A 14021-nucleotide genomic window follows, 5' to 3' on the forward strand; every position below is an offset into this window, starting at 1 on the left:
CTATATAAACTCCTCCACCCGGTCACCCTGTAAGAAATTAGGCATGGAAACAAGGGGGGGGGGGAAGAAGAGGGGGACGGGTGCCTGCCTTTCCCGTGCTCGCACGGAGCCTATGCGCGGTTTATTTACCCTACATCACAATATGTATCAGTTCACTCATATTAGCTTTAAAATGTTCGAAAGATTGCTATCAGCACGTGCTGCAAATGCATTCAATCTTGAATTTTCCAGTGCGCGCCTCGTGAAGTTATTGCAAGAGGGAATTTCCCATAGTCATCGGCATTATTAAGGGACTGCGGCCTTCGAATGCACAGCCCCTTTCATCATACCGCCCTTGAAGTTTAGCGAATTGACACATAAAAGGTCTCATTGAAGAAGTATACTCACCCCAACATCATGCGTTTGCATTATTTTTTAGGCAGGTACTGGGATGTACAGAATGCAAAAAAAGGGCAGGGGTCGTATGATGCATATAAAAACAAGCGAATCTCAAACAAAACTGGCCTAAGCTTCGTAATCGACCCCATACAACACGTACCATTTGCGCCTTTGAACGCTCCAACCATTCCGTTTTGTCCGTAACACCCATCTCGGCCCAACGCCATCTCTAAAGCCATCTGTAAAGCTCTCGAACAGTCTAATGTCTCCTTTGCGGAAAGATTTGTCCCGTCGAATTCTGCGAATCCATATCGATCGTCGCTTCGCATCTGCCTTGTCGCTTAGAATCGAAAAAAAAAAGTTTCTTTCCTGACTAACTCCTGTTGCTGCAGTCAAAAGCAGAGCACCTTGGCATTCTGTTATCCTTTACGTTACGCTGTAGCCCTCAACCGAATGATAGGAACGCGCATGAAATTGACGATACGATCCGACTGTCCCACGATCCCAGCGGCCGCTCAGGGGGAGAACCGATCAGTTGGACCAATTGTGGTCACCGCCTAACACGTGTCCGAAACGGACCAATGAATGGCGCGGATTCGCGCGGCGGCGGAGAGAAAAGGAAGACGGTACTTTTCCAGCTCCAGTGGCCTTAGGGGTACGCACTGCGTGGTGCACAGTAGGCCGCTTCTGGTAGATGACATATTGTTTAACTGGCCGCTCGTTCGTGCCAATGTCGAGCTTGGTCGTGTTGTGATGACGCCATGCACGCACCTACACTGGCAGTACCATATTCCATTTGGCTATTCGATTTTTCGAAATATTTTAGGGGTGGGCGATTGGTCAATTAACGTTCAGATTAATCGATTAATGCTTTAGTCGCGATTATTTTTTTAATCGGTTAATCGAATGAAGTTTAGGCCGCCACGGGAGAAAGGCCTGCTGTCTTCAACCCTGCGTGCGACTCGGCGTTATTTTTTTGCGTTTTTACGTCCCACCTACCAGCCTTCTCCTTTCCATTAGCTCCCGCCACCCTGAACTACCGCGTTGCATTTGTCCGGATCGTCGCTGTCAGTTCCGCAGGCGAAGGGGGAACGCCGTGCTGTTCAACGTTTAGTGCTGTTCACGCCGCGCAGCTCTGAGAAGAAAATGCTGTTTGAGGGTTCGTTTAACCGAAAAAACATGCTTCCGCATCGGCGAACACTCGCAGCGGAAGTGATCGGCGGCGGCTGTTTGAAGAATTTACACTCTCAAAGAGTAGATTGCACAGCACCATTGTAGGCTGGCCAACGAACCCTGCGTGCCAAGATGTTTTCCAAAAAATACCGCCTGCGACGATCTCCGTCTCACAGCGAGAAAGCTGGGCGATGCGCTTGCGGACAACAGCACTCGCTAGTGGGGACTTACATGTGTCGAGACGTCGCTATACGCCTTTGACCTTTTTCGTGTCACGTGCTTTTCACGTCGTCAATTATCCATGGACCTCCCGTGAACAGAGCTGCCTTTGATGCCTTCCGCGCATGCGCTTTCCTGGTTGCGCTCAGCTGCTGGTGTCATTCTCCTTTCGGTGTAAAAATGTTGCTGTGTGTTCCAGTAACTTCAACGCCACGCGAGCATGTGTTCAGCACAGCCGGGATGACTGTCAACAAGCAAAGAAACTCTCTGCTGCCTGAAATTTTAACAAGCCTCTTTGTCTCCGCAACTGGATGAATTATCACTGATTGTCTAAAACGATTTGTACAAACTAGCATCGACAACGTGAAAATGAAAACAACCATAAACAAAAACTGAACATTATGGGTCTTTTAAGCCTTATTCACCTAAATGAACACATCCCCTTAATCGATTAATGAACCGATCAAAGGAAGCCGGTTAACCGGATTAAAATTTTTGATTGACGCCCAGCCCAAAAATATTTATAACCGAAAACAGCCGAAGGATGTACAGTACGGTACGGGGACTCTTGTTAGAGTGCGTTGAGCATTACATTTTCTGCTCCGCCCTTTACGTTCCGGGAAACTCCTACGCGGCCGTGTGTTTTAGACAAATACACCGTAAAAGATATTACAAGCGGTCTCGGAAGAGTGCTGTGAGCTTAGAGACCGTGCGTGGCTTCTTCTTTGTTTGACGGTGCTTATAAGATTGCACAAAACAATTATTCTCGTCCTCGCTTTTAACCCTGATGGCCTAGAGGCCGTTTTCTCTCTCTAATGCTGTCCGTTGAAATCTTTTGACGTGCTCAGTGCTGCCTATTGCGATATGCAGAGGGTTTGGTTGCTGGACGAGGCCCTATATTCTCCACTCCACAACCCCCCTTCCAAGATTACCTTGTGTCTACTTCAAGGGGCACTCGCCTCTTAACATTCCTATTTGACTTAACACTTCATGACCCACGGACTTAAAAACCGTTGCCCACAAATAAGAAAAGCTGTACAAATACATGTCAATGTTCACAACGGCCTAGTTTTCTTATTTTGGAGATATGCCACGTCTGTAGTGAAATTTAAAAAAAATCTCGTGCATGCTAGTCAGCTAGCGCCGTCTAGTGAAAACTGTATACCAAAAATGCGTTCATTGTTTTTTTTTGTCTCAGTAAAGAAGCGACATGCTTTTAAAAGAAGAAAACGAGGCCGTTACGAACATTTCAATCAATTTGAAAAATCTTCCGTGTCGGTACAAGATGCTTTAGAATCCCGTGGATCATGAATTAGTAAGTACCGTCGGAATGCGATCAGGTGAATCCCCCTGAAGTGGATGGCAGGACACTTTAGTCGTTGTAAGGACATACCAATTTTGAAAAACACACACATCACTATTTCTCCCTCTTAAAGTACGATTGCCTTTTTATGTATCGGTAGCACGTGTTTAAAATCTAACAAATCATGCAAATGAATTATTTATTTATTTATTTATTTAATACATACTTCAGACCACAGTTGTGGTCCTGGCAGGACGAGCACTTGAATAGCACAATAATACAAAAAGAGCAAAAGGGACAAAGCTATAGTATGCGCTTGGTATGGTGTTAGCGATCTAGGGTGATGGTGCCGCGTGTGTCTTGTGATCAGGGCGGATGTATACAGAGAGGAGTCGATAGCCAATTCATGGTTAGTAAGTGAGCAGAGGAAATCGAGACGAAATTTTTGTCTTCTAACTGAAGCGTGCGAATGTTATTGGCAATCATTAATTCAGAGGGAGAATATCTCTTCCAATTTATCGATGTTATTTTTGGTATACGGGTCCCATACTACAGCAGCATACTCAAGTTTTGGTCTAACGTATGAATGGTAGCAAAGAAGTTTAACACATGGAGGCGAATTACGAAGTTTGTGTCTCAAGAAACACAGTTTTCGAAAAGCGGAGGAGCAGATGTTGTCGATGTGCAAGTTCCAGGAAAGATTATTATTAGTGAACGTTACGCCTAAGTATTTGAAGCTGTTGACTTGGTTCACCGCGCACGATCCCAGTGTGTACTGAAATTCGAATGGATATTTTTTACGCGTTATGCGGAGGGAAACAGTTTTCTTTGCGTTGACAACCATGCCCCATTCCTTGCACCAACTGTATATATTGTCCAGGTTTGTGTTAAGTTCTATTTGATCTTGCATGCTGGAGATTTCACGGAATAAAATTAAACGATGCATTGACGTTTCATATGACAGTTCCACAGTTCCACCAAAACAATTTTGTTTTCAACTCGCAAACACGATTCGCAAACATGCTATTTAGAATAAAAAAAAACAATTAGCAACCAGTCACATAGAATAAAAAAAAAACAACCAGTCACACCACCCGAACTTTCGATCGGCCGACGTGTTCGTGTCGCCGTCGGTGTCGTGTGACAATGCGGTCTTCCAACTCGGAAGTCGGCGTCGCCGTCGTGTCATCGTGTCTTGGGCAAGCCAACACACCTCAACGAGAAGCGTGGTAATAGAGTAAAAAATATAAATATAGACGGACGCGATAGTGTTAATGCTGCAGGAAGCGTTGATCAACCAAAAGAGCCGGTGCGACCCGCCGGCGCTGAGCAAACGACGCTTCTCTTCTCCGGAAGTGCCAGACAAAACCACCCAATCGCAAGATTTCTGCTCCATGACGCACATTGGAGAATCGATGACGTACATGCGGGAAGGTGGCGGAGGCCAAAAGCACGTGGAAAGGGTAGGAACGCGGCAAAAACCTTTTCAACGAAAGTGTGAGCTTCAGGCTGCACGTAAAAGTGATATACTTAGCACGGATGACGTTGACCACCCAGGCTAAAGATTGCGGTAGTTCAATTAGTGTGCCCAAAACGCCTTTCAAAGACCCTTCAAGTGACCGAGGAATTTTCCCCCGGTTCTTCTTACCTTCAAAACCGTAATAGGTCCACACCACGGTTTTCACTGCGGATGACTTGGGTAAGGAGCGCGAAGTGTAGGAGTTGTTGTTGTTGTTGAACACGTTTATTTCACATTTTGAAGCCAATTTAAGGCTGCTGTGAAAGAAAAAAAAATGAGAGAAAAAAAGAGGTTGAAGCCAATTTAAGGCTGCTGTAAAAGAAAAAAATGACAGAAAAAAAGAGGTAAACGTTTCGTCGTTTGATCACTGGCTTCGGTCGTGACGGGCTGTGGTTCTGGCAGTGTGTCCGAGCCGGGAACCGGTGGCAGGAGCTTCTGCATCATCCATAAACTGGTTTAGCGACCGCCAAAGTTCGTTGGCGACCGCTGCAGTTGTACACGGGGGTGGTGCAGCCCAGCTCTGAAGGGAGTTCGGCCTTATGTCACTCGGGAGTGAGGCCAGGGCCCGAGCTCTGGGAGCCGAGTACAGCGGGCAGAACCACAGGAGGTGTTCCAGGTCAGCCCAGGTTCCACATGGGCTGCACATTCCAGTGTTGGGTTGGTCGAGGGAACGGCTGCTTTCCTTGCTTCGGAAGCGCTGCAAAAGGTAGGGGGTAAGGAGGGTGCCAGTCTGTACCCGCCGGAGCGTAACTTGCTGCCAGCGGGTAGCAGCCTTGCGAGGAAGTGGAGGGATATTAAGTGGATTGCAGGCGCTGCGTAGAAAGCTGCGTCGGTGCTGCTTGGCAAAAGAAACCGTTATGGCGGGATCTAGCCACTGATTGTGTGTCTCCACGGAGTCGGCTAACCGGCTGGAAAATCGCTCGGGTGGTTTCGACTGCGCGGATAGAAGTAAAGCGCGCGCTAGTCGGTGGGCCCGGTCGTTTCCTGGTATTCCGGAGTGTCCTGGGATCCAGTGTACGTGAAAGTCGTGTCCCAGAGCACGGAGGGAGCCAACGTGGAGACGAAGTTTCTTGACAACGACGGTAGTAGTGCGAGTGTTTTGGCAGGCACGATAGGCTTCCTGCGAGTCCGTGTAGACTCGGTAGTGATGGGAGCAATCTTCCCCCGTTTGGTGTTGTGCCAAACTGACGTGCTCGGCAAAATCTACAATGGCGCACAGTTCTGCAAGGGAGCTGCTGACGGCTTCACGGGTGAGGTGGAGTTTGTTTCCTCGCGTTGTTGCATCATGGCTTGTCCATGCCGTGGTGAACATTGGCTGCTGCTCGTGCTCACCGATTGCTGCATCTACATAGATGACATGGGTCTTGCGAGTAAGGTCGTTGCCATCGATGAGTTGCCTTGCTTGGGTGCCGTGTCTTCTTGCGAAAGCTTGTCTCCTTGCCGTTTGTTCTTGTCCCATGTTCTGGGGTAGCGGCTTGGAGTCTACGATGTCGACGTGCTCCCAGGGGGGAGATATTTCTGGGAGCGGTGGTAATGTCGAGATTTCAAAACCAACTTTTTTCAAAGTGAATCTGCCTGCTTCGGTGGACTTTAATCGCGCAATATGCGTGAGTTCATGAGTAGACATTAGGTCCGCTATATCGCTCAACGCGCTGCAGCTTTTGAGAGCCGGAAGGGGCGTATATTTCGGAAGCCCAGTTATCACCCTCCTGGCTTCATTATTTAGGCGCTCAAGAAGGCTTAGCTGCGTGCGCGTGATCGGATGGAACGGTGCTCCGTATATGATACGGGAGTGTACAAATGCACGTACAAAATGTCGCAGTTCGTTCTCTTTGACTCCTCTCGTGCGGCTGGCGATCCTGCGTAGGACTTGGATGACTTGTTTAGTGACACGAACTGTCCGGCCAAACCAGGTAGATGCTATGCACTGCTCGTCGATAAACATCCCGAGTATACGTATGGAGCGTTTTCTAAGGATAGGCCTTTCCCCAATTGTGAGGTAGACGCTAGCCTTCTCCTCATCCTTGGATGGGGTTTTCCTGCCACCGTGGATGACCACAAACTCTGTCTTCTCGGGTGCCAGCGTTAGCCCTATCTGCTGTGTGTAGCTTTCGACAGTATCCAGGGCCGCTTGTAGTGCCTGAAGCGAACACCGGGGCGTTCCTTTGCCTCCCGCAACGTGGTTCCTCGAACGAGCTCCGGAACCCCAACATATGGCGTGCTAGCACAAGCGGAAAGTTGTCGCCTCTCGGAAAGCTTTCGTACTATGCGAACGGGGCCCGACTACGCTATCGCGTTGCGTGCCTATGTGCCAGGCTTTAGGTTTCCCTGAGGGATTTTTGTGCAGGTACCATGCAAATATAAAAACAGTATTTCTTACAATGACGCGGAAGAGACGACGACACGACATTTTGAAACGTTAAAGGTAGGCTATATATGAGCCTACGGTGGAACGTTTTTGAACTTTTATATGACTCGCTAATGGTGGCCGCATTGCCAAATGCCTATTATTCCTTCCTCGCATTTGGCCACAGGAAATGAAGCCCTTCACGCCCTGACATCCGGTGACGAAGCCATGGCGTTTCGGGTGGTGCTTGCCAACAACACGCGAGAGAAGGCGTCAGTTGACTACGAGAGCGTTAAGGTGGACTCCGAGGCAAACCTGTACAAGATACACCTGGGGAAGTTTCTGGGACCTGATGGTAAGATGTTTGTGACACTGCGCATCTGCGGCGCTTGATATAAGGGACCATGCGGCGTGCTAATCCGACGGTGGGGCTTTTCGCTCCGCGATTGTTGTGCGTAGGTACAAAACAGAAAGACAGCATTGCAAGTTTATAAAATGGTTCTTCAAGCCAGGAACTTGTGGAAGTTGAATGTATTCCCAATTCCTGCCCACAACCACTCCCTAAATTACTGTTTTTCTTTTCAGGTTGGGACTCCATGGTTACGTCCAACGGACAAAACTTCTCTACCTACGATCGGGACAACGACTTGTGGCCTGACAACTGCGCGGTGACCTTCCGCGGGGCCTGGTGGTACAACCGCTGCCACTCGGCAAATCTGAACGGCCTCAACCTTAATGGTGCCCACGACAGCTTTGCCGATGGCATGGAATGGAGCCTGCGCGGATACACCGCCCCTCTGCACTATTATTCTTTCCCAAGCGCCCACATGATGATCCGCCCAATCTCATCGTCACGCAGCTAACTCTACATGCCGCGACCAAAACTGTGTACAAACATCGAAAACACGCGCTTCGTATTTGCCATAAAGTGTTCTGTACGTTTCTTTTTGTCTCTATTTTGAGTGCATGATGAGTTGTGAACAGTGAGCTCCAACTCTACAGCTTGCTTGCTGGAGAGCTAGATATGACTGCAATGAGGGGGTCAATATCCGTGTTGACGGGCCGGTGGTGAGAATTGTTTTTTTAGCACACTCACTTTATAGCACACACACAAAAAGGCTCCAGGATCCTGTTCCTACCGACCAGGATCTATGGAAGACCGCTGAACGCAGTTGGGGCTACTTCTTTATGGTTACAGTGGCAATGTCAAGTGGCTACACACCCAGTTTCACTCCGTGGACAACAAGTATACTTGAAATGTAAGGGAAGTCGAACCATCCGAGATGCACTAACACTTAGGAGAACCCCAACTCTAGCAAACGATATAGGAAGGCGATAAAAAACGTACTTTTTCTGACATTTCTTCCAAAGCGAGGGGACGGAAACTGGTATAAAAATGGCGTTTGACGCGACGAAACTACAAATACCTACTATTAGCTCACAAATTATCCATGCTTTTAACATCCAGAGCTAGCACCGCGACCGGGCTACAAAACCCCCCACTGATTGTGTGTTCAAAACAAGCCTCGCTGCCCTGTATAGGAAAGTATTGTCCGCCGTTGTGGTCGGTTTATCGACACTCGTAATCGGTGCGTGTATTACAGATTCGAGGCCCATGCGTCTCGCGTTTCTTGTGCTGCTGAGCAGAAGGGCGCGGGTTCGATTCCCGGCCACGGCGGCCGCTTTTCTGATGGAGAGAGAGAAAAGGAACTTTATTTGAGCCCAAACTGGTAGAAGGAAGGGGGTGACAGGGAGGATGTCACCTAGCCTTCCCCGTTAGATGGCGGCCATGAGCCCGTGGGTCCTAGCGGCATCTTTCGCCAGCTAGACGAGCAGTTGTTATGAGTCGGGGTGAGAGCTGAGCAAGGTGGCCTCCCATTTCTCTTGAGTCCTGATGTTTAACGCTCAATTAGGTGAACGAAGTTTTTGTGGGCCAGCCAATATGATGTGTTGTAGGGTGGGTTTGCCTGCACACCACTTGCATCTGTCGGAATATGTGTCTGGGAAATAACGGTTGTAGACAACGAGGTTGGGGAAGGTGTTTGACTCTAGTCGTCTCCATGCAACCGAGTGCCATCTGTTGAAGGAAGAGTGTAGTGCAGGGTACTTGAGGTGGCTCAACCTGTAGTGGTGCGTAATCTCCCTGTACGTGACCAGCCAGTCTCTGTTCCCCGTTAAGGATGTCTCCGTCGAGGTCAGCCTGGTTGCCGAAATCTAGGCCTCCCTCGTGAGCCAGTTCATTCCCCGGCAGGGACGAGTGTGCTCATGTCCATACAAGGCGAACATGCCTCCATCTGCCGCCAATAAATGTCGAAAAAATTTTGGCCGCTTGCAGGGACATTCGTCCCGCCAGGAAGTTTCTTATTGCCGTCTTGGAATCAGACACAATAATTTTGGCTTCCGTGCTAGCTGTTGCGAGCGCAATAGCCGCTTCTTCCGCCACCTCAGGGTGCGTCGTCAGAATTGTGCCCGAGGTCACTGAGTTTCCTTGCTGGTCTACCACGGCTAGAGCCACAGCCGGTCGGTCGTGATAATCCGCAGCATCTAGATAGAGGACATGCGGGTTCCCGCACAGCTGCCGGTGAAGTGCAGAAGCTCTGGCGGTTCATCTGTCTTGATGATGATCCGGGTGCATATTTCGTGGTATGGGAGAACCATGCATGTATGATCGAGTGCTGTCATCCAGACAGCATTTGATACCATGTTGACAGGCGGAGAGGATGCGCAGTGACCTTAGAATTGCGCGGCCAGTCTCGATACATCAGAGCCTGTGCAGCTACGCCATCCTTTGTGCATCTACTAGCTCTACCAGGGCATTGTGCACCCCCATTGCTTGGAAGCGCTCCGTCGATGCAGCTTGCTTGTAGGCTTTCCGGATGATGCATTGAAGCTTCTCTATTTCTGTCCTTCTCAAGTTCAGAAAATGGAGCCGTAAAGCAAAAACACCCGTGTGTTCGAGATTTTGGCGCACGTTAAAGATACACAGGTGGTTAAAATTAATCCGGCGCCCTCCACTACGGGGCGCCTCGTCGCCTGTGTATCGTCGGCTATTTATACTCCACAATCAATCAATCAATCAATCAATCAATCAATCAATCAATCAATCAATCAATCAATCAATCAATCAATAAATAAATCAATCAATCAATCAAAACATCACGGGTTTCAATATAGCTGTTATTCCTGTCATAAGCACGAAGACGCGGGTTCAATTCCCGGCCGCAGCGGCCGCTTTTCTCATGGATGCAAACAGCACGAACGCCTGTGGGTACGAGATTTCGGTGCACGTTAAAGCTCCCGAGGTGCAGTTTTAAAATTAACCCGGAGCCCTCCACTACGGCGCGCCTCAACGCCTGCGTTGCGTCGTCGCGTTAAACCCTACAATCAATCAAATCAATCAATATTGCTGTCATAGCAATGATGGCGTCTTCTCGAAAATACCCTTTCGGCTCACTAATTAACTAAGCCAAAATTTTAATACAAGTTTGTCGGAGCTATTTCGTTGCTCGTTGTAGACGGCAGCAATCTGACATACAAAACGGGCCATTATTATTATCGATGTCAAAAGCTATCGAAAAAGCCTGCTAGGGGGCCATGCCAAGCGTTCGCGCTTCACAACGGCTCCGTATTTTACTTTATTTAAGGGTGGTACGCCTTGACCAACGACATTGAAGCTCGACACAGAGTCACCGGAAGCACCCACAGCCCCGGGTAACATTTTTTAACGTCATCCACCCCGCCAGCTAAAAATTGCAAGCCTTGCAAGACCGGACCACGCCGCTCGCACTGCTAGGCCTAACGAGGACTAGCACCGCGGGTGCACTCGCCCCCAGCACGCCAGGCGCCCAGGTGCTCCTTGATGCGCGTCGCCCGCCCCACCGCTAGGGAAAGCGAAGTTGTCGGTGAACCCATCACCCCGGACGAACTGCTTCAACCGGGCTGGAAAACTATGCAAAGCAAGCAGCAAGCTCTTTGTTGTACCGAGAGACAATCACAAGAGGCAAGTCTCCCAGCAACCTCTACAAGCTCTCTACGCAAAGGCCGGGAGAAGCCTCTGCGTCGACAAACTCCAGTGGAACTCCTTCCTGCGACCGACGCCAAGATTGTTTTGCGTCCGAGAGGCAGACTAGCCCTCGCCAAACTGTTCCTTGCGGTTCTGGCGGATACAATCCAAGAGCACGCCAATGTCGAACCCAATGGTGAAGATCCAATACGCATTCAAACTAAATCCAACTTTATTGTAATAAGTACTCCCTCGGAGGCACGTGCAATTAAGTAGGCTAGAATCTCTTCCCTATATATTGGAGAACATCGGTACGATGTCGCGGCTCACATCCCAGTCCCGGCAAATACCTCCTTGGGCATCATCTTCAATATCCCAGAAACGGACACTCCTGAACAAATTTCTCACAGCGTCATCAATTATAACCCCCACTCGAAAATCCTCGACGTCCGCTGACTGAACAGATCCAACAAGGCCGAAATAATTTTTGACGGACCTCACGGTCCCGCATTGGGTTCGGTACCAGGCCGCCACCTATCGCTGCCTACCCTTCCGGCGCAGAACCAAAGCTTGCACGAGCTGTTGAAAAACGGGTCATCGCCAGGACATGGGCCCTACGCAACAAACTGTACCCCGCTGGTCTCGCTGTGGCGCTATCAACGCTCAAGAAAATCACCCCTGCAACCCACTGTGCATAGTGTGTGAAGGAAGCCACCTTAAAGGTTCTGCGGACTGCCCGGGTCGCTACCAGCCCAAACCACGGACGCTCTCCTACGCACAATCCACAAAGCCGCGCTCCGCTACCTGACTCCTTCTCCCCACTACAAGCCCAATACCGCAAGTCCGCAACGCATAACTTAACAGGCAGCAGGGCTCCCTTTGATCCCCAGCGCCAACTCCTCAAGTCATCGCCTGGCTCACAGTCCCAGCAGGTAAGCAGCTCAAGCGCCCCTCCCAGCTCCCAGCCCCAACACGCTCCCCAAAACCCCCATGTAGGTACCTCCATAGCAGACATACTAAGAGAACTGCAGACTATTCACGCTGAAATCACATCTCTCAGACAGGAAAACGCTGCTCTCAAGCGCGAGAGCGTTTTGCTAAAAAATCAATTTCACTCAGCTCCCCTTTCGCAGCAGGAGAACTCAACTTCCCCACCACAAAACGGAAAGCCTGCTCCGTCTCCCAAGATGAACTTCAGGACCAGCCTCCTCAGCAGCTGAGAGGAACGTCTCGGGAGGCTAGAACATACCCTGGAAGTACAGAAAGGGGAGTACACCAATCTCCACCAATCCTTGCTTAGCAATCAGGCGGCCATGCAGGGAACCATAGAGGCAATAAGAGCGGAAATGCATAGCTACCTCTAGCGAATATGTATTAACCACCATGAACGTTCCGGTAGACCCAATATTAGACGTCCCCATCACAGACGCCCCCATCCCATGAAGAATTCTTAGTCTGTCAGTGGAATTGTCGCGGCCTCCAACGGAAACGCGCCACCTTACAAATGCTTACTGCCTCGTCCGACCAACCCCCACAATAATAGCCCTACAAGAACCTGGTCCCCACGCCAAAATAGGTGGCGACGAATCATTCCAAGGCCCCCGCAACCCATACACCGCAGTCTTAGTGCACCGTAACGTCCCATCCAAGCGAGTGCACTTTGAGAGCGTTCCTACTCCTGACGACATGGTCGTTATTTACTCCAAAACTCCATCCTCCCCCTGACTACACGTGCCCAACATATACAGCGGCACCAAAAAATATACACACACTTTCAACAAACTTTTTTCGCTAGCCAAGAAAGAGGCACAAAGCCGCCCCCTCATAGTAGTAGGCGACTTTAAGGCCCAACATACAGCGTGGGGTTATCCTACAATTTCGAAAAAGGGACGCCTACTTTGGGAACACGTTCACTCGCACAGGCTCACACTCGAAGCACCTCCTGTCATACCAACCAGACTTGGCAACAGTGCATAACGAGACACAACACCAGATCTCACTCTTACCCATCGCATATCCAAAGCACACTGGCACAACATGGACCACACTCTTGGAAGTGACCATCCCCCTTCAACGCACTTATGTCCCCCAACACAAACAACAATACATAACAGAGTGGCACGCCTTCAGGACCACTCGCAACGAACAGCCGACTGAGTCCTCTACGTACAGCCCCTGGATACATGGGTAGCCGAAGTTTTTCGAGACAAAAAAGCTCACGAGCAACCGCTTGACCCTGAGATCCCAGCTGAAATGGTAGACTCCTGTCTCAAAAACAGGTGGAGTGCACTAAGCAGCCTACGTCGAAAATGGCAAAAAAAGTAAACATAACAAGCGCCTCAGAAAGACACTTGCAGAGCTAAGCCACAAAACGGAAAAATACGCTGCAGAATTAGCTGGAACCCGATGGGGAGAAATCTGTGACAAGCCCATAGACACCCTTACCATGAAGTGCACTTGCTCCCTTCTCCGTCACCTCATTGATCCCCATCAATCCAAAACTTCTCAGACCAACCGCATGGCCCAGCTTGTCCACTACTTCCCAGGTACCCCGCAACAACTACTTTCCTCCCTTCAAGAAAAATAAATCCCTACTGGCGAACGTATAACCCTACCAGACTACCAAGGAGCATCCAACATACTCCTCGACGCAGATATAACTGAAGCAGAGGTCCGACCCACTCTTCCGACTCTCAAAACCAGTTCCGCTCCTAGGAGAGAGGGAGTAACTAATAAAATATTACGAAACCTTGATGAAACCTCCCTTACAACACACACAATTCTACAAGAACCACTGCAGAAGGAATATTACCAGCATCATGGACACATGCGAACATTTCACTCATCCCTAAGCACGGAAAATCGTGGAGCTTAGATCACCTCCGGCCAATTTCTCTGACTTCCTGCATCGGAAAAGTACTAGAACATATCATACATGCCAGACTCACCAAACACATAAACCAAAGCAACGCCCTGCCTCCCACCATGTTCGGTTTCGGGCTGGAATCTCGACAAATGATGTTCATCTCCAACTTTACCACGACATCATTTCTTCCCCCCAGCTGTCTGACACAGCAAC

General features: G+C 49.4%; 2 protein-coding genes across 2 annotated transcripts in view; one reads left to right on the forward strand and one right to left on the reverse strand.

The window, feature by feature from the left end:
• The window catches only part of LOC144147278 (techylectin-5A-like), a 31751-nt gene extending 23869 nt beyond the window's left edge, over positions 1 to 7882 (forward strand). The window contains exons 5-6 of the mRNA XM_077679376.1: positions 7127 to 7294; positions 7525 to 7882. Coding sequence (XP_077535502.1) covers positions 7127 to 7294; positions 7525 to 7802 — 446 coding nt within the window. The 3' untranslated portion in view covers positions 7803 to 7882. The remainder of the gene's footprint in view (positions 1 to 7126; positions 7295 to 7524) is intronic.
• LOC144147277 (uncharacterized) lies at positions 2324 to 7106 on the reverse strand. The gene has a single exon (XM_077679375.1). It carries the CDS (start codon positions 6535 to 6537, stop codon positions 4957 to 4959), a length of 1581 nt encoding a protein of 526 aa, XP_077535501.1. The 5' UTR covers positions 6538 to 7106; the 3' UTR covers positions 2324 to 4956.
• Positions 7883 to 14021: the final 6139 nt, after the last annotated feature.

Source organism: Haemaphysalis longicornis, unplaced genomic scaffold (assembly GCF_048455015.1).
Source record: "Haemaphysalis longicornis isolate Haplotype H1 unplaced genomic scaffold, Haemaphysalis longicornis Haplotype H1 scaffold_7, whole genome shotgun sequence".
Lineage (NCBI taxonomy): Eukaryota > Metazoa > Arthropoda > Arachnida > Ixodida > Ixodidae > Haemaphysalis > Haemaphysalis longicornis.